Source organism: Balaenoptera physalus, assembly GCF_965194825.1.
Source record: "Balaenoptera physalus genome assembly, chromosome: 16".
NCBI classification, from domain to species: Eukaryota; Metazoa; Chordata; class Mammalia; order Artiodactyla; family Balaenopteridae; genus Balaenoptera; species Balaenoptera physalus.
The window spans coordinates 84,134,063-84,155,302 of NC_138898.1; the positions used below are offsets into that span (position 1 = coordinate 84,134,063).

At 44.4% G+C, this 21,240-nt stretch overlaps 1 protein-coding gene across 4 annotated transcripts in view; it reads right to left on the reverse strand.

Annotated features, from left to right (window-relative positions):
* The window catches only part of STYXL1 (serine/threonine/tyrosine interacting like 1), a 62,994-nt gene that overhangs the window by 17,349 nt on the left and 24,405 nt on the right, over positions 1-21,240 (reverse strand). For 3 of the 4 annotated variants that reach the window (XM_082429598.1, XM_082429597.1, XM_082429599.1), the window contains exons 3-5: positions 13,010-13,071; positions 9,307-9,448; positions 5,663-5,808 (exon numbers count right to left, since the gene is read on the reverse strand). In XM_082429598.1, coding sequence (XP_082285724.1) covers positions 5,663-5,808; positions 9,307-9,448; positions 13,010-13,071 — 350 coding nt within the window. The remainder of the gene's footprint in view (positions 1-5,662; positions 5,809-9,306; positions 9,449-13,009; positions 13,072-21,240) is intronic. The other variant, XM_082429600.1, reaches the window with a different exon arrangement.

Here is a 21,240-nt window from a genome sequence, read left to right on the forward strand (position 1 = left end):
AACAAAACTACCCTTTGATCCAGCAATCCCACTTTTGGTATATATCTGAAGGAAATGAAATCACCATCTTGAAGACATATCTGCACACGCCCCCAACCCCCGCCCGTCCAGGATCATTTGAGCATTTTTCACAAAAGACATAGACATGACCTAAGTGTCCATCAATGGATGAATGGATAAAGAAAATATGGCATATATATACAATGGAATGTTGTTCAGCCATACAGAAGAAGGAAATCCTGTCATTTGTGACAACGTGAATGGACCTTGAGGCCATTGTGCTAAGAGAATAAGTCAGAAAAAAACAAATATTGCATGATCTCACTCATATGTAGAATCTAAAAAAGTGAAAGTTGGGACTTCCCTGGCAGTCCAGTGGTTAAGACTCCACACTCTCAATTCAGGGGACACAGGTTCTATCCCTGGTCAGTGAACTAAGATCCCACATGCCACACGGCATGGCCAAAAATAATAATAATAATAATAATAAAATAATAAAATAAAATAAAAATAAAAAAGCGAAACTCATGGAAACAAAGAGTAGAGTGGTGGTTGCCAGGGGCTGTGGGGGTGAGGGAAATGGGGAGATGTTGGTCACGGTTATAAACTTCCAGATATAAGGCAAATAAGTTCTGGGGATCTAACGTACAGCATGGTGACAACAGTTAACAACACAGGGCTTCCCTGGTGGTGCAGTGGTTAAGAATCCGCCTGCCAATGCAAGGGACACAGGTTCGAGCCCTGGTCCGGGAAGATCCCACATGCTGCGGAGCAACTAAGCCCATGCGCCACAACTGCTGAGCCTGCGCTCTAGAGCCCGCAAACCACAACTACGGAAGCCCGCGCGCCTAGAGCCCATGCTCTGCAACATGAGAAGCCACTGCGATGAGAAGCCCGCGCACCGCAATGAAGAGCAGCCCCCGATCGCTGCAACTAGAGAAAACCCACGCACAGCAATGAAGACCCAACGCAGCCACAAATAAATAAATAAATAAATAAATAAAATAATTAAAAAAAAAAACAAAACAGTATTATGTACTTGAAAGTTGCTAAGAAAGTACATCTTAAATGTTCTCATGGGCTTCCCTGGTGGCGCAGTGGTTGAGAATCTGCCTGCCAATGCAGGGGACACGGGTTCGAGCCCTGGTCTGGGAAGATCCCACATGCCGCGGAGTAACTAAGCCCGTGAGCCACAATTACTGAGCCTGCGCGTCTGGAGCCTGTGCTCCGCAACAAGAGAGGCCGCGATAGTGAGAGGCCCGCGCACCGCGATGAAGAGTGGCCCCCACTTGCTGCAACTAGAGAAAGCCCTCGCACAGAAACGAAGACCCAACACAGCCATAAATAAATAATTAAATAATTTTTTTTAAAAAAGTTTAAAAAAAAAAATGTTCTCATCTCACACACACAAAAAAAATGGTAATTATGTGAGGTGATGGATGTGTTAATCTTATGGTAATCATTCTGCATATGTGTATCAAATCATCTTGTTGTAAACCTTAAATTTACACAATGTTATATGTCAATTATATATCAAAGCCAGGGGGAAAATTACAAAATTTGATCGTTTCCAAGGAAAGATTATTAGAGCACCAATCAGGTGTTTAGAAACAATTATCATCATATAATAAGACTAATCTTATAAACAAGTTGGAAAACAGCCAGAAAAGCATGCCAGTCTAAGACTGTTCTCAAAGCATGCCTCCAGGAGACTGAGAACTAATGAAAATTCCCCTAACGGTTTCTTGGGTGACCTATTACAGTTCAGATGTCTGTAATAAAACAGTGGCTACATATTTGTTGTTGGCATGGATTGAAAACTTACTTGTTACATTTAGTAAAATAAAACCTAGGCATAACCCCCAAAGAAAAAAAAAAAAGAAATTCACTAACATTGTATGAACTGATGTTTCTAATATGATCTGTTTAGAGACCCCTTTTTTCCCATCAGTTTTCCATGGGAAATGTTAACCTATATAATTTCAAAGGTCAAACCAGCTCTAAAATGCCTCTGGCTCCAAGTCTGACTCAGAAATAACATGTTAAGTACCTCAAGCTATTTTGCTGTCCACTTGAGCCTTTCAGAGCCTTCTGGCTTCAGCACACCTCCCCTCACCGTGAACCTACCACAAGCCCACATTCCTCCCAAACTCTTAGCCTCAAAAGCCTTTATCAATGAGCAGACACCACGCTGAGCCAACCCTCAAGTTTGTGAGACACACAGCCCTTCTACATGCAGGCAGGCCCACTACTTGCGGATGTGACCCAAAGCACTCCCCAGGGTTCAGGGTGACCCCGCCCAGAACGCTCAGCTTGCCGGGGGCCAAATGAAATCCTCCTGGTTTCATTCGGAAAATCTCACGCAATACCCACCACAAATCTGTCAACTCTTCCTGATGCTTTCGACCCAGCTTCCTTTCCTGCGGTTGTAACGGCTGTGGGGGAGAGGGTGTGGGACGGATAAAACATGCTCTGCCGTTAATTCTAGAGGACACGATTTTGACAACCACATTGACAAATGTAAAAGGAACTGGTATCACAAATTAACATGCCCAAACCGAGCCCACTGCCTTCCCCCGACACTACCACTGCCTCCTCCTGTGTCCCCTTCTCAATGAGCCACACCACTGGCCACCTGTCACCCGCACCTGAACTGTGGCATTATTCTAGACTCCTCCCTCTCCCAGGCCCCCCGCCCCATGTCTAATCAAAGCCGTTTCCTAAGTATTTCTTGAATCTGTCCTCTCCTCTTCATCCCTGCCTCCAGGCAGGTCTCCCCAGACCCACTTTGCCCGCATTGGTCTGGGCTCTGCTCCGCAATCACAGTTGATCTTTCTAAAGGGCAATCTAACCAGGTGCCCCTCCCCGGACTTAAAACCACTCGGTGGGGCTCACCAGCATCTCTCTCTAGTGTGGTCTTCATACGTGCCCTAGTCACAGAACCCCTTTGCTCAAAGTGAAATCTTATTTAAGGGGTGCCACATATAAAACGGGAAATTAGAAATCACTGTGTCTAAAGGAGAGGGGCAGTCTCAGAGCCCAAATTCTGTGCCTCCATCTCCCCTCGCAGGAGTTCCTTGGGGAGCAGAAGGGACACTCCTGCTTTACACTGTGTCAGAACACGTAACAGGAAGGGAGCGGGGCTTTCACTCTTACCCCTGAATTAGTAACAAAGGTCCCAAAGTAGGGAGTGGCAAATGCTTGGAACGTACATTCTAAAGAGGGAACAAGCAGAGTAGAACTCACCCATCCAGGCCCTGCTAGATACCACCAGCCACCACCCTACCCCTCTTCCCAATCTACTTAAGAAGACTGGGGGCAAGGACAAGTCTCAGGTGTATACACGTCAAAACTGACCAAACTGTACATTTTAAATAGGTGCAGTTCATCCTATGCCAATTCCACCTTCCTAGAGCTTTAAAAGGAAAATAAAGAAGGTGAGGTATCAGCATGTGGCGTCTGCAGACCAGAAAGACTCCCTCCCATCACTGCAAAGCCAGTAAGGGTGCTCCTCTAGGAGCGAGGAGGAGGGCCTGGCAGGACGGGGAGGCTGGCTGTACACCTGTTGAGCGGAACATCATAGCTCAGTGGAAGAAGGAGAAGAAGGCCTTTGGAGAACTTGACATATATACCCTGCATTTGGGAACAGGTATGACCCCAGACACAGGTCCCTACCTTTTCACACAGGCTGACTGGAGCAGCCAAGCCAGCAAGGCAAGAAGGGGCCTCCTTCCTCACTGTCACACTCCCCTGTGGCTCATTCTGGGATTCAGGTGAAAGAATGTGGACGCGGTGGGAGGTCATGAGCTACCAAGGGAAGGGAAGGGCATTGGGGGTACTCCTGTCAGGAATTCTCAGCTGGCTCTCTCTGAAGGATGCTCAGTAACAGTCGGGGCCCCCTGAACACAGCCCCAAGAAAACCAGCAACAAAGGCCAGCAGCAGCACACAGAACCTGGATGGGGCAGAATGAGAAGGCGGCACTTCCCCACCACTGACAAATAGCCAGTCATGCAAGACAGGGCCCACACTGGACCCCCCAGCACCAAAGGGACCAGACCCAGAAGAGGGGACGTAAGGAGGTGTCCATAAAGCTATCCCACACCCCTCCCCACTCCCAGCCCTCAGCCCCCAGCAAATGGAAGGCTGCCCAGCTCTGGAAGATGAGAAGAGGAGATTTGAGTTGAGATTGGAATGTTAAAGTAGCCTAGATTGTACTGGACTGTTTTTACGCCCTTTTCAAAAAATTACTTCAAAAACACACAAAAGTAGAGAGAATAGTATAACAAACCTTGGATCTATCACCCTTCTGCAAGCATTATCAACTAATGGCCCATTTTGTTTCATCTATACCCCTGACTTCCCAACCCTCCCCAGATTATTTTGAAGGAAATTCCAGACATCATATCATTTTAATTATAAATATTTCACTATGTATCTCTAAAAGATAGGGACTCATATTTTTAAAAACATAGCCATAATAATGTCATCACAACCTTAAGAAATATATAACAATAATTCCTTACTATCATGAAATTCCAGTTCATAGGCACATTTCCCCCATTGTTTTATAATATGACTAGACTGAAATTTTCCATAACCGGAAGCGGCCAGAAAGTATGGAATCTGCCCACGATGCTGCAAAGGGCAAGAATGAGAGCACAGGGCTTCCCTGGTGGCGCAGTGGTTGAGAGTCTGCCTGCCAATGCAGGGGAAACGGGTTCGGGCCCTGGTCTGGGAGGATCCCGCATGCCGCGGAGCGGCTGGGCCCGTGAGCCACAGTTGCTGAGCCTGCGCGTCTGGAGCCTGTGCTCCGCAGCGGGAGAGGCCGCGATGGTGGGAGGCCCGCGCGCCGCGATGAAGAGTGGCCCCACTTGCCACAACTGGAGGGGGCCCTCGCACAGAAACGAAGACCCAACACAGCCATAAATAAATAAATAAACCCAAAGTTTAAAAAAAAAAAAAACCTGGGACTGGAGATTATCTTTAAAAAAAAAAAGAATGAGAGCACAGTTGAAGGCAATTGCTGGAAAGAATGAAACCTCTGCAGGTTCACATTCCATTACATTCAGACCCTTCAAGAAACCAGATACTATAAAATGCCCCCAGGGACCAGTCCCTGCCTGCCTATCATTGCCACCCAGTGCTTGCCTTACCCTCACCCCATTCCCTTCTGGTTTGGCTCCAGGAAGTAAGTGCTCCTCTGGGCTCCAGACATCTGGTACATCCCTTGGCCACACCTTATTACAACCCCTGTCTCCCCCTTTTTACTGTATCCTCTGGACCCAGCCAGGGTTTGTGTGGCCAGACGGCTAAGGATGGCGAGGCAGCCTCGAATCATGATGGCCCTGCCTGCCCGTGTGACTTTGACTACGACCCACCATCCAGAACACCCTGCCCTGGATCCCTGCCCTCTGAACCAACTTCATCTATTAAACACTGCCCTGGATTTTGCCTGAACCTGGCGATTATAAATTCATCATACTGGACTGGACCTCCTGGCTGCCCCAGGTTCATTCCCGAGCCATCTTTGACATCTCTTCCATCTTTTCGATGTCATCTGTCTCCTTCTTCTCTTTCTCCAACCCTGCTCCCTGCCCCTCGGTCCCCAGGGGAAGGCCATGCTCCCATCCAAGCCTGCCTGTGCTCAGCACCCTGCCCTACCTGCGGCATCCAGATGATCTTCTGTGTCCGGAAGAAGTGGTACGTGGCCGAGAAGCTCTCGTAGCCTCCTCTCAGGATATGGATGGGGTGGCAGGTGAGGTGAGTCAGGGTCCTGCCACACTCAACGGCAGCTCCAAGCACAACTCCTAAGAGTAGAGACCAAAGAGATGAATGTCCCCTGCGTGCTCACCATTTGCCTAAAGGCCCGGTGGATAGGCACTCCATTCTGAAAAGCAATTGTCTAGAAAGCTGAAGCAAATATAAATAGAGATGAATGCTACAATTAAAATTTAAAAAGCAATTCACCACCAAGTAAGCTGATCTTTTTCTGTAAACTCCGAGATTTCATTTTTTTTTTTTCATATTGTCGCAAGGAAGGATGATTCAACATGAGGGGAATGTGTATGTATATATACAACATCACATATTATATACCATACAATTCATCTATTTAAAGTATATAAATTAATGTTTTTTAATATATTCACAGTTGTGTAACCATCACTGCAGTCAATTTCAGAACATTTTAATCACCCCCAAAAGAAATCATGTACCAGTTAGAGAGTTTCATTCCTCATTTCCCTCCAAACATCCAGCTCTAGGCAACCATTAATCTAATTTCTACGGATTGACCTATTCTGGACATTTCATAGAAATTGAATTATACAATACGTGGCGTTTTGTGTCTGGTTTCTTTCACTGAGCATAATGTTTTCAAAGTTCATCTATGTTGCAGCAAGTGTCAGCACTCCATCCTTTTTCATAGCTGAATAATATTCCACTGCGTGGCTCTCCACCTTTTGTTTACCCATTCATCTACTGATGAATATTTGGATGTTTCCATTTTGTGGCTATTATGAATAAGGCTGCTATGAACATCCATGTGCAAGGTTTTATGTGCACATGTTTAATTTCTCTTGGTATATACTGTGGACAAAGAATGTTGCTTGCCATATTAGTAAACAAAGGATGCTGCAGCCATCAAGCCATCAGCCACTGCAGCTGCCCCCGACTGTGCAATTTGCCATAAGTGGGCAAATTATACGCGTGTGGGTTTTGGTTTTTGTTGTTCTGTGGTTGTGATTTCTTACCGAGTGAGGATGGGGGCTCCATAGCACTAAAGTGAGGTCAGGTATAGACTGTAGAGGGCGTTGTCTTTACTGACCAACATTTCCTAGGATTTCAGGGTCCAGCCGACAATCCTAGGATTGCAGACTGGAGCCCAACAGGATGAGCTTAGGGAAGAGGAGACAATTTCCCGGCTAAGGACCTCCTGAGAAGACTGGTTTTATTAAAGGTGGAAGCCTAGCGCCACCCAGTGACTGCTGGTGTGAATGCCCAACCCATGGAACTCCACCCATACATATTAGTCACTGAGCCACAAGCAGCAGCAAGGGGTGGTCAGCCCAAAGCAGGGGCTGAATGGAGAATGCAGTGGAGCCTCAGTGAAGCAGATTAGAACTGACCACGTTCCAGCGTGTGGCTGGAGTGACTGCACTGTTCTCCAGCATCACTACCCTGGCCTTAGGAGACCAGACAGAGCCAAACTGCCCAGGTTTGAATCCTGGCCCCACCACTTACTAGGTGTGGTGGTTTAAAAACTCTCTCCACAAACCTAGAAAAATGGTACAGATGAACCGGTCTGCAGGGCAGAAGTTGAGACACAGATGTAGAGAACAAACATATGGACACCAAGGGGGGAAAGCCGTTGAGGGGTAGGGATGGTGGTGTGATGAATCGGGCGATTGGGATTGACATGTATACACTGATGTGTATAAAATTGATGACTAATAAGAACCTGCTGTATAAAAAAATAAATAAAATAAAATTCAAAGAAATTTAAAAAAAAAACTAATACTAAACTTTCTTTGGGTTATTTGTATGGAAATATGTTAATATAAATGTTTCAGACATTACATGAAATTCCTAAAAATCTTATATGTTCTGGTATAATGTTATAAGTCATAATTCTAGTAATTATTTTAAAATGTATGTCTCAGAAATAAATTTCCCTGTTAATTGCATTATTATGAACTTTCATCAAATCTTTAACCGTGGTCATTTTTAAGTCTTTTGTCATTTACAGACAGTTCTGGGTATACTCTGATGCTTTTGCAAAATTGTTCCTATAAAAGGGTTTCATCTTCAAGGAACTCATGGAAAACACTCTGACAAGTACAGGTTTCTGGCAACTGACTATACTGCTGAACTGGATGAATAAGCATTTTCAGAACTCTAATGGAAAACTGATGAATTCATAAAAGTGCTAACAGAAGATCAAGATGAAAAAAAAATTAATTACATGGGACTGAGTGAAATGATGAGGATGATTATAATTTTTGTGACTTTCCGTTTGAATAAAAAAAAAAAACTCTCTCCACAAATTCTTTCAAATGCCTCCCTTTAAAAGGTTGAGTTTAGGGACTTCCCTGGTGGTGCTCCCAATGCAGGGGGCCCAGGTTCGATCCCTGGTCAGGGAACTAGATCCCACATGCATGCTACAACTAAGAGTTCGCATGCCACAACTAAGGAGCCCGCCTGCCACAACTAAGGAGCCCGCCTGCCACAACTAAGATGGTGCAACCAAATAAAAAAAAAATTAAATATTTAAAAAAAAAAGTTGAGTTTTAATTCCCCTCTCCTTGAGGGTAAGCTGTACTCAGTGACTTGCTTCTAATGAATAGAATGTGGCAAGATTGACTATTTAAGTCCCAAGACTAGGTCATAAAGGGTACATGGCTGTCCCTTTCTCTCCCTCTTTCTTGGATCACTCGCTCTGGGGTACACCGGCTGCCCTGTCGTGAGGCCATCTAAGCAGCCCCATGCAGAGGTCCATGCAGTGAGGAACTGAGGACTCCTAGCTATTCCCATGTGAGTGACTCATCTCAGAGGCACATTATCCTGGCCTGGCCAAACCTTCACATGACAGCAGTTCTGGCTGACGTCATGACTACAACCTTAAGACAGGCTAGAACCTCCCAGCTAAGCTACTCCTGAATTCCACAGAAACGAGTAGATAATTAATGTTTATGGTATTAAACTACTGAGTTTTGGGGTAATTTGTTACACAGCAATAGATACCCATGGTCCCACACCTGGGGAATGAGTTACTTCACCTTCCTGGACCCCAATTTCCTCATCGATAAAGTGGGGATGTTACCTATTAGGGCATAATTCTCCATGGTCGTTCATGTTTCTACATATCCTCTGAACAAAGGCACTGGCTTTTCAAGGATATGTGTATAACAAACAGCCTTGGATGATAGAGACAGTTTCTGCCTCTAGAGCCAAGGGTGGGCAGGCTTTCTGCCCATTTGTTAAAAAAGATTCAGGCCCCCTAAGCTCAGAGTTCTCCATAATACCACCCACTGCATTCTGGCTACTCTTATTGCTCTGAGAAATAAAGCCCTTTGTCTCTGACCCAGGAGCCTCATGTCTTTTGCCAGCATCCATGAAACCACGGCAGGCTCACTTGTCATCTTGCAAGGAAGGAAAAAATCCCAGACCCTTCCCAGTTCCTGACATTGCCATCCTCATCGGGTTGCTCTGCAGATGGCATGAGGTGACCCAGGCAGAGCTCCTGGCCTGTGACCACAGTGCTCAATAACTTAGCTCATATTCTTGCTGCTGTTGTAAAAGCCCACCTTGATCGCCTTCATCAGTGTTGTCACCACCATTGTCACCTTTTAGGATTCCCTTCAGGGAGCTGGTGCTGTTATCATACACCACACAGTATTCCGCACACTCCAGATCCACAGACTCCGGGACAAGATATTCACCTGCCCTCTAAAGAAACCACAGAAGAAGGCTATTGGCGGGTGGGTTCGGCTGAACCCGTATTCCCTGTACACCAGCACTGGGAGGAGCCGGAGGCAGGACCCTGTCCATCTCCCTGACTGCACACAGGCACGGAAGGAAGCACTGAGAGTGGACCAGAGAGTCTGCTAAACTCCAAGGATCTGCCACACCCATATTCCCTCCTGGGGGAAGCTGACCACAGCTCACTGGGCCAGAGGTAACTGCCTGGCCAAAGAACAGTGGTCTATTGACCAGCCCACAGCCCATTAGGTGCCCTGGCATGAGTGCTCTGAGAGCAGTCGTGGCCACCTTAACTAATGACATTCCTGTCTGGGGGAGAGTGTTGGCGTTGGGGATCGAATCCAAAATCTGCCATGAAGAGGGCAGTAAGCAGAAGCCTTGAACGGACAGAAGTCATAAGCAAGCAGGTATAATGAGGCAGACTGTAAGCTCAAATGGAAGCTCTGAGAGAGCAGGAACTTTTGTCCCTTTATCGCCACTGATGTATCCTGAGCTTCCGGCACAGTGCCTGGCACACAGTAGGCCATAAATATGGTTAAAGGAAGGAATGGGCGAGGAGGAGCTGGGGACTGGCTGAGTCAGCATTATGCTGGACCACAAGGGCAGGAACAACAGGTGCCTTCTGCCAAGGAGGTGATGACCTCTCCCAGTACCACAACTGCCCAGGACTCCAAAGGCTGTCCCAGATCTCGGGAAGGCCCAGCTGGTAGCAGCAGAGAGGTGAGTCTTCACTTGTTCACAATGCTTCCTGAAAGCCCCCACTACTCAGGGAAAACTGAGCCTGGCTCTGTCCCTTGTGACCTGAACTGACTGTCGTAGAGGCCCTGACAGAGGACATTCAGGTGGGATAGGACGAGTGTGCATCTACTGTACTTCAAGGCAGAGCGGTAAGGCCCCTGGAAGTACAGACCCGGGACGTTCTCCAGGATTCTAAGGAGAGAAATCATATTCGTCTAACAGAATTGGGAGACAGATGGCGCTCAGAGGATGAGCAGGATTTAGACAGGTGATAATGAGGGGGTAGAAGGCTCTGGGTATGGAGGAGAGCATGAGCAAAAGGGGAAAGGTGAGCACAGCCCCTAGAGGCTTGAGCAGGTGGGAGCACAGGAGAGTTGTGGCCGAACATCCATTTTTACTTAAAAAACATTCATTGAGGACTCACTTTGCACTTACACTGTGCTAGGTTCTGAAATACGGAGATACAAAAAAAGAGAAAAAAAACAAAAAGGGAAATGCCTGAGTTGGCCTGGAGGACTCAGAAGGGCCTCATGGGACAGGAGGCATTTGAGATGAGGCTGTGAGGGCAGGTGGAAGTTTGCCACATGGACAAGGGCTGGGGGAGCATTCCAGGCTGAAGGGACAGATACCCATCATTCATTTTTTAGTTAACAAATAGGTCCCAAGCACCTACCGGATGCCAGGGACCAGAGTGAGCAGCCGGGATACAATGATGAACAAAGCATACACGTCCCTGGGTCACAGAGAGCAGTGTGTCCAAGGGACCACACATATTGTCATTTCCTAGATTGTAAGAGACCATTGGTTGTAAGATGCACCACCAATGTCATAACATCTGCAACCAGGAGTGTACACAGAAGGAGAGGTGTGTTGGCACATAACGCTACTTCAGGCAGGGCGGGGAGCAAGTGGTCCTGGGAAGACCTGAACTGGTGATCTAAAGCCCAGACCTCCCTCTTGGGCCCTGTTGCTCTCTGTGTCCCCTGCACACTGGGTTCACCTTCTCAGACCACTTCGTCCTGAAGCCTGAGTCACGACCACCAGCGACGCTCAGACTCCCATCCTCCAAACTCCACCACCAGAGTAGAAGGAGCAGCCTTCCCTAATGCCAGTTCTGATTTGCTGTTTTCTTCCCAGGCCAATCACCGTGGCCAGGGTCTGGATCCTATTCTAGGGAGCACCACTAGACCCCCATGATTTAAGCAGAGAGAGGAGGAGTTCCCCTCAAAAAAGTGGAAGTGCCAGGCAGAAAAACAACAGATGTTGGCCACATTCACTTTTGGGGGAAAAGACTTGTCACTTTAAGGTGCAAATCAATTGTAGGATATATTCCAACCTCAGAAGTGTTAAAATACAAGGACAAATGAGCATCTTAGAACCCAGGAAACACGGCAGGACAAGGTTGTGGAGGTGTCAGGGGAGAGTGGAAGCATGCCGGATGAGGCTGGAGAGGGAGGTGGAACCAGATCCGGTGCGTGAACACCGACTTGGGGGCTGTGTGTCCCGCTGATGCTGGGGTTCCCTTCCGGCCTTCAGGCCTGTAACCTCCTGGCCAGAAAGTAGGGGAGGGGAGGTGTGAGGTGTCAGCCTGGCTGAGGGGCTGAGGCAGAGGGAATGCCTCTTTTCCAGAGCTGGGGGTACTGCCAGAATCAAAGGAACACACAGATTTGAGAGGTGAGTTGGAGGCAGAAAGCCATACAGGATGAAGGGGCTCTGAATCAGCTGCAAAACACCAAGGAAGGCCTGAAATGGAGATGAAGAGCTAGGGTATGGAGCCGGAAAACTAAAAATCCAGAGAGGAAAAAAGCAGATAATGACACGCTAGGGCAGGGAAAGGGAGGTGTTAGGAGCAAGCTTATCCCAGAAAAATACTTGAGGCAGGGCACAGGCTCCCTGGCAAGTTGTGTGGGAAAGGGCCAGAGGTGGAGTGCATAGCAGCACGGTGGCAGTGGGAACAAGGAGAAGGGGGAAATATTGCAAGACAGAATTTTGGAAGTAAAATTGACAGGATGGCTAACTGCATGTGAACAGCTGAAGCTGTAAGCTTGGATGAAATCTCTGAAGAAAGTATACTGACCGACAGATATACAAGAACAGAGTAGTGGTTTCTTCAGGCGGCAGCAGAAAATGAAGCTGAACCAAAGAGGCAGAGAAGAAACCAGGGAAGCAAGGGAGAACCTGGAAGTCAAGGGCAGAGAATGTGGTCAGGATGGGAGGGGTCAAGGTGGAGCCCAAGTGAAGGCTGCCAGTCTCAGCAGTGACCAGAGAGAGAAGACTCCCCACGGGGCTGGAGGGAAGGGCTTCCCTGCAGGAGCGAGGCCGGTGACTGCCTGCAGGGCCCAGTCATTATAAAAGCTGGACCAGGAATAGGAAGACAGGATGGAAATGGAAGGGAGGGGAGGGAAGGGGCTTCCGTCTCTCGGTTATACTAACTATTTCTATGGCTTGCTGTCTGTTGCCCGAGTAGGAGAGATGCTCCCTGAGGCAGGGAGAATGAATTAAGGGCATCTTGTATTCTGTTGTATCCCCAGGGTCTGGAACATTGCCTGGCAAGTCAAGGAATTAAAGTAACATTTGCTTAATGAAGCTGTTGACCGTGGGGGGCAGTGGGGAGACCTTAAGGAGTGTGAAACAGTGTAGGAGACCCTCATGGTGGACGCACAAGGGCAGTCCTGTCTCTGCCGCCCACAGTGTCCAGTAGTAGGTGCTGCCTCCTGGACCTCGGACACAATCTCCCATTCTCCCCACCCTCCTGTAAGGTAGCCCCAGATTCTGACTCTGCCCATATACCTTCTTCACGAGACGGGCTGTAATCACATGGCTTTCATCATACTCCCGTTTGGAACGCACATCTGAAAAGGAAAAGTATTTAACTAATAACTGCACTTGCAAAGGAACACATGACCAAACTAGAGCACTTACATCAGCATTAACGTATATTTGTTTGGCAGTTAGGCAACAGTTGTCGCGAATTTAAAATTCAAAGCGTGTAGTTGTCCTATTCTAGGCTGCCCACATAACTCCCCTGCCCCCTCATATCCACACCCATATCCCCCGTAAGGAACAGTGAGACTCCGCATCTATGATTTAGGGGGAGCTCTCTCTGAGGCTGAAAAAAGCAGGGAGGGGAGAAATCAAAGTCAGGGTAGCCTCACACTAAATGCCCCATGGAATTTTAGACCCAAATTCAGACTCTAGAGCCTAGGAGTTGAGGTTCTAATGCCCCTGTGAGGACAGAAGTTGTGGTATTGATGTCCTCTAAGTTGGGAGGATCATGGAACATAAATCCTAAAAAGAACCGTTATGCATAAATCTTAAAAAGGACTGTTATCCAAAATACACCAAGGATTCTTAAAATACAAGAAAACAGTCAACTCAATTTTAAAATGGGCAAAAGATATGAACAGACACAGCATACCAAAGATAAATGGCAAATAAGCATATGGAAATATGCTCCACATCATATGTCATCAAGGAAATGCAAATTGAAACACGAGATACCACTACATGCCTATCAGAATGGCAAAAATTCAAAACACAGAACACCAAATGCTGGTGAGGATGCAGAGCAACAGGAACTGTCATTTGTTGCCGGTGGGGATGTAAAATGGTACAACCATTTTGGAAGACAGTTTGGCAGTTTTTAATAAAACCAAACATTCTCTTAACAGCAATTGTGCTCCTTGGTATTCACTCAAATGAGTGGAAAATGTATGACCACAGATGCTTATAGTAGCTTTTTCATAACTGCCAAAACTTGAGAGCAGCCAATATGTCCTTAAGTAGGTGAGTGGATAAATAAACTGCGGTACATCCAAACAATGGAATATTAATGAAACTGAAAAGAAAAGAGCTATCAAGTCATGAAAAGATATGGAGGAAAGTTAAATGCATATATTTGACAGAAGCCAATCTGAAAAGGCTTCATTTCACACTGTCCAATTCCAACTATATGACATTCTAGAAAAGGCAAAACTGTAAAGATCAGTGGCTGCCAGGGGTTAGTGACAGAGAGGGATGGATAGGCAGAACATACAGGATTTTTCGGTCAGGAAAACTATTCTGTGCGATATTATCATGATGGACATATGTCAATATATGTTTGTCAAAACCCACAGAATGTATCAATACATCAACCTTAATGTAAACTGTGGGCTTTAGGGGATAATGATGTGTCAATGTAGGTTCAACAACTGTAACAACTATACCACTCTGGTCTGGGATGCTGATAGTTGAGGAGGCTGTACCTGTGGGGTGTGGGGGGAGTCAGGGGTTATATAGGAACTTTCTGTACTTTCTGTTCAACTTTGCTGTGAACCTAAAACTTCTCTAAAAAACGTCTATTTTTTTTAAAAGACATAAGCAAGCACTAACCACAAAAGAAAACATTGATAAACCTAATCCTATTAAAATTAAAAATTTCTCTTTTCATTAAAATACAACATTGAGGGGACTTCCCTGGTGGCACAGTGGTTAAGAATCCGCCTGCCAATGCAGGGGACACAGGTTCAATCCCTGGTCCGGGAAGATCAACTAAGCCCGTCCGCCACAACTACTGAGCCTGCACTCTAGAGCCCACGAGCCACAACTACTGAGCCCACGTGCCACAACTACTGAAGCCCACACGCCTAGAGCCCATACTCCACAACAAGAGAAGCCACCGCAATGAGAAGCCTGCGCACCGCAATGAAGAGCAGTCCCCACTCGCCGCAACTAGAGAAAGCCCGCACACAGCAACGAAGACCCAATGCAGTCAAAAAATAAATAAATAAAAAATTTTAAAATACAACATTAAGAAAGCAAAAGGGCAAGCCAGAGACTGAGAGAAAATATACCTAATACAAATAACTAAGAAAATATCGTATCCAGAATTTCTAAAGAACTTACAAAAATTCAGACATCTGAAGATATCTTTATCTGAAGATACCTGTAATATGAGACACATTTAGAAACAGCTCAAGACCACATCCCTAGGCTGACTCCAGCCCAGTAAAGTGCCTGCCTGAGGAAACTCAAGGCTTCCAAAGAACTTTCTGTTTATTCCAGCCAACACCTGAAGATAGGACCCCTGTCTCCCAGGGCCCTGTGGAGCGTAAGAACCTAACTCAGATAAGCACCAGTTAGCAAACCCCCTGGGTTTCACATGGTCCAACTCCCATCCCCTTTTTGTAGTTTTTCGCTTCCCTGACTGAGTTCCACTCATCTCCCTCCCTACTCCCTCACTCTCCCTTTAAAAGGCCCACTTGCCTCTGTGCAAATTGAGGTGGAGTTCCATTCACACTGGACTCTTCCCTATGGCAATAGTATACTACCGATTAAACTCTGTGTTCACCACTCTGACTAGTGTCTGGCTTTGTTTATCTTTAACATGATTTAACAACAAAAATGAACAAACGACAGTATAGCTACATACCATAACATAAGCGAATCTTAATCATAATCTTGAGCAAAGGAAGTCAGAGACATGGTCTATATGGCTTAAAAACAAGTGAAACTGAGTATAGTATATTATAAGCTTGTTTCACTCATAAATATAGATGGGAAAATCTGAAATGAATAGGAAGCTAAACCTAACAGTGTTCACAAAAAATAATATAACATGATCTAGTAGGAACTCTGTCATACTAGAAAATCATACTAGAAAATCTTTAAGATATTAAAGAAGGGACTTCCCTGGTGGTGCAGTGGTTAAGAATCTGCCTGTCAAAAAGTTAAAAAAAAACAAAAAAAGAATCCACCTGCCAGTGCAGGGGACACGGGTTCAAGCCCTGGTCCAGGAAGATCCCACATGCCGTGGAGCAACTAAGCCTGTGCGCCACAACTACCAAGCCTGAGCTCTAGAGCCCATGAGCCACAACTACTGAGCCTGTGTGCCACAACTACTGAAGCCCGCACGCCTAGAGCCCATGCTCCGCAACAAGAGAAGCCACCACAACGAGACGCTCACGCACCACAACGAAGAGTAGCCCCCGCTCACCGCAACTAGAGAAAGCCTGCGTGCAGCAACAAAGACCCAAAGCAGCCAAACATAAATAAATAAATAAATAATTATTTTTAAGATATTAAAGGAGAAAAACTATGTTCATTTTAACAGATTAAGAAAATTTTCAATTCATGTCATGAAAAAAATTCTTAGTACATTAGGTATATATGGTAACTTCTTTAACGTGATAGGTAAATTACTCAGTATCTACAGTAAACATCATACTGATTGATAAAGTGAGAAACAAGACCAAATGCTCACTATTACTGTAACAGAGAAGAACAAACCTGACTCCATATTGGATCTATTCCTTTATCTCTAACCTTTGTGCTCTGTTGCCTCTGCTTAGTCATGCTGGCTCTACACCTTTGTAAAGGAATGTTGCCTATAGCATGAAGTATATATAATAGCCCTTTCTCAAGGTTCTGACTCCCAGGCTTGACCTTTAAAAGGTATAACGTTTGTCTTGTTGGAGGTTTACAGGAACATTGTGAGCAGACCTATGTGGACAGCTGCAAGAAGAAAGATTATTAATAATAATAATTATTATTATTATCCCCTCTGGAGTCTGGCCAGCACCAAGAAGTTTGCAATAACCAGCCACATGCCCTCCCCTTTTAGTATAAAAGGGGCCTGAATTCTAACTCAAGTAGGATGGTTCTCTGGGACACTAGTCCACTATCTTCTCAGTCTGCTGGCTTTCCAAATAAAGTCACTACTCCTTGCCCCAACAACTCATCTCTTGATTTATTGGCCTGTGGTGCAGTGAGCAGTACGAGCTTGGACTTGGTATCATCATTGTTCCTTTTTTTTTTTTTAAACATCTTTATTGGAGCATAATTGCTTTACAATGGTGTGTTAGTTTCTGCTTTATAACACACTGTTCCTTTTTAACACTGTACTGGAGGGCAAAGGGTATAGCAATGTAGTGAGATAAGAAAAAAATAAGTATAAGAATTGAAACAGAAGAAATAAAACTTTTGTTATAAGCAGATAAATGATTGTTTTACATAAAATCCAAGAGAATCACAAACAATTAGAATTAGTAGAAGAGTACATCAAGGTTGTTAGATACAATATATTTTAAAAATCAATAATGGTCTGAAAGTGGAGAAAAAAGAGAATGTTTTAAAAGAGAAAAAGGCTTGTAGTAATGTCTCAATGATCCAAGTGTCTACCAAAACTTGCAAATCAGCAACAGAGACTAAAGATGTGGATGTGCATACCGGCAATGATTCAGAAATCCTGTAAAACCAAGAAAAGTTACAAGAAAATAGAAGCTGAAGCCCATTCCATAAATGATCCTGTGAATGATGAAAAACCTATGACAAAAAAAGAAAAAGAAAAAGTTTCTACCAGAATAGTCAGGAAGTGCCAAAGGGTGACAGCAAAGTAGAGGAGAATAAAAAGAAAAATACCTGCATGAGAAAAAAAAGTAAAATGATAACTCTGGAAAGTAAATCAAGTTAAAAAAGCAGCAAGACTGCTCAGAAGGGGCCTGCTTGGGTGAAAACAACTCCTTCTACAGATCTTCTTCTTTACGTGGGGCCAATTCCCAAAAATGTCTCCTTTCCAAAAAGATAATAAAAAGGAAAAGTCCAACATGCAGAGTGAATCTAAAGTAAAATGCAGCATCTCTAGGAAAGTGCAGGTGCACAGGATCTCTTACCACGATCTCTTACCACTGCAGCCAAAGGAAAACTTAAAAGAGGAGTCAAAAGACCAAAAATTACTCTTCAAAGGGAAGAAAACAGGCTCCCCTTCAGAAAATAGCAGCAGAAGGGGCAGATAAGAGTCTTGCTGGTTTTGCTGCCAGTATAAAGGAATCTACTGGTACTTCATCCTCTGAATAAAACCTGAATTTCACCCAGGGGGTGAAATTTCAGATAGTTAACATCAGGCTGACATTATGCGCTGTAAAATGGAAAATGATCAGAACACAACAGAGAACCTCCCTGGTAAAAACTCAGCAGGTGGAGAACCAGTTTCACCACTGCTTCTTCTCCCACCAATAGAAAAATGTGGAGCAGTGTCTAGAACTACACTGGCATCACCTCCTGTTACCATGTCAATAGATGAGTCTCAGGATACTGATGAAGATGCAGGCATCCACAGTCATGATCGAAGTGACCTAAGTGACAACATGTCAGAGGGTAGTGATGATTCTGGACTGCACAGGGCTCAGCCAGTTCCACAAGAAACTAGTAGAAGAAACGCAAAGGAGGTCTTGGCAGTCTAAGGGACTGAAGGTGATTTTGTTTGTATCTTCTATGCTCCTTTTTTTAGAAAAGAAAAAGATCAGAGCAAACATTTCAATCATCCTTTGGTTAGTGTACACATCCTTGAAAAAGCAGCTAAAGGGAGAAGTAATTAAACTTTGGACAAGGCTTTAGTTCCTAGTTTGTAAATCTATTACATTTTATATTCATTCACAGTAATAGACAATCTTTTATTTTGAAAACTGCTTTGATAGTTTCCGATGTTGATTTTTAAGTGGTACTCTTTTCCTTAGGACTTTATGTATACCTATTGATTGTTGTATAAATTTTAGCAAATCCAAGGGAGTTAGTATGCTAAACCAGCAGACATCTAATCTGTTAGCTTCATGTGTTTAACTGAAATGAGAAGGCCAAGATGGCATTTTATTGCCTTGTGCAGCTACCACTTGTTTTTCCCCATGTCTATCTTTTCCTGTTTCACTTTAACTTATTCTCAGTTCCTTGTTTAGCATATTGGCATACTTAATAGCAAATTATTTGAAGAATTTGCCTGCTTTATATAATTTTAGCACTTAAAAAAATGTTTAGAGATGATAAGACATTTAAATTGAAGTAAACGTAAACCAAAATGTGAGTAATGGAGACCTGATTGAAACAAAAAGGTGCTTATTTGGGCTTTGTTAGGACTGCAGCCCAAGAGACACCGATTCAAGAAGCACTTGAATTGTGTTCCGCCAGATTACAAAATGGGGGAGGCTTATAAAGGGCAAAAAAACTTCACAAGGTTACATACATTGTTTGTCAAGAATTAGGATTGGAGTTGGCAAGAAGTAAGGGTGCTTGTTAAGCAAGGATTGGTTGGGGATTGAGATGATTACATAGTTTCAGTGCGGGAAGAGGGGGCTCAGACTTTGAGACTACAAGGTTGAAGCTAGCAGCTGCTAGCAGATACTGTTTTGAAAATGCTGGTGGTATCCGTGAGTTTTATATGGTTCAGAAAATTCAACTTCTCAGTGATGTAGGAACATGTCTAAAACCACATCCACAGTGGCCACCCAGATCCATTTTGGATGCCTGAACCATAGATACTCCATTTTCACTTTTAAATGATCTTAAATATGTCATCAAAAAGTTTTTCCAACAATTGACATTGTATCAGTCTAGGCATTTACTTCCTGAGTTTTGATCAATATTTCTTATTTGGGTACATTAATCACCATAAAAACAGTGATTTTGATCCATTTTTGCTGTTGTGGCTGCTATAATGGCTTAAGATGTTGCACATTGTCATAGTTTTAACCTATGTAGTTTTTTCTAGAAATAACATGTGTTGAACAGTAACACTTTATACCTATATACACATGTTTACTCTGGTCTCTTTGGAGGAATGCTTTTAGCCTTATTTGCAAAAGGTCATTTTTCTTTGCTGCAATTATCTTTTGCAGAATATTAGTGTGTGCAAGTTTGAGCAATGAAACACGAAATGTGCAAGTTCAATCCATTGAATTGATTTTCACATCTTTTCTCTATGCCAGAGTCTGTATTTTGTATGCTACTTATTTTGAATGGATGTAGTAAATTCACAGCTCTCAGCTTTTATTTTGCAATAACTCAACCCCTAGGCTCTATAGTGAAAGGATTTTCATCTCAAATACCAGCCATCAGTAATTTCTTTTTTTTGGTTGTTTCTTTTTGGCCTGTTTTGGTACAGCTACTTCCTAAATGACAGTGTTAAGTCATATATTTGAGAAAAACGGTTGGTGTCTATATGGCTACTCAACTGAATAAAGAACTCTAAGTGATATTTGGAAAGTGCAAACCTGGAATGAGGAGACATGATTATTCCTTCAAACTATACAGAATCTCACTTGTATAATAGCTATCTATGGCTTCAGAATTTCACAACAAACTCAGGATAAGAGAGACAGTATGACTGCTGGCAGACCAGCTGCAACTTCCTCTGAACACAATAAAAAAGACTAGTGAAACTCAAGTACATTCTAGATTAAAAATCCACACTTTCCCAGGGATCTTCACAAACTAGTACGTGTCCTGGTTGTCCCATTGAGACAGGCTGGAACCTGGGACCCTTTGCTGCAGTACTTGCACCTGGACAAAAGTCTCCTCCAGCAATAAATACAAAGAAACTATAAGGGACTAAAAATAACTACATGCATGCCCAGTTGGGGAAAATTATGAACAACAAGATACAAAAAGACCAAAAACCCAACTGCCACTTCTGAGGAGTTGGGAGCAAAAGCAGGGTGCTACACATGTACCCTGCACACAGCACTAACAAGGGGGCGGGCAGACCACCTTATTATTATAATTCAAATATATACTCTCTTACTGACAGAGTTGACACAAAGCAGAATTATAAGCCAAATATAGAAGATTGGTTCAAGATGGCGGAGTAGAAGGATGTGCTCTCACTCCCTCTTGCGAGAGCACCGGAATCACAACTAACTGCCGAACAATCATCGACAGGAAGACACTGGAACTCACCAGAAAAGATACCCCACATCCAAAGAAAAAGGAGAAGCCACAATGAGACGGCAGGAGGGGTGCAATCACAATAAAATCAAATCCCATAAATGCCGGGTGGGTGACTCACAAACTGGAGAACACTTATACCACAGAAGTCCACCCACTGGAGTGAAGGTTCTGAGCCCCACGTCAGGCTTCCCAACCTGGGGGTCCAGCAACAGGAGGAGGAATTCCTAGAGAGTCAGACTTTGAAGGCTAGTGGGATTTGATTACAGGACTTCGACTGGACTGGGGGAAACAGAGACTCCACTCTCGGAGGGCACATACAAAGT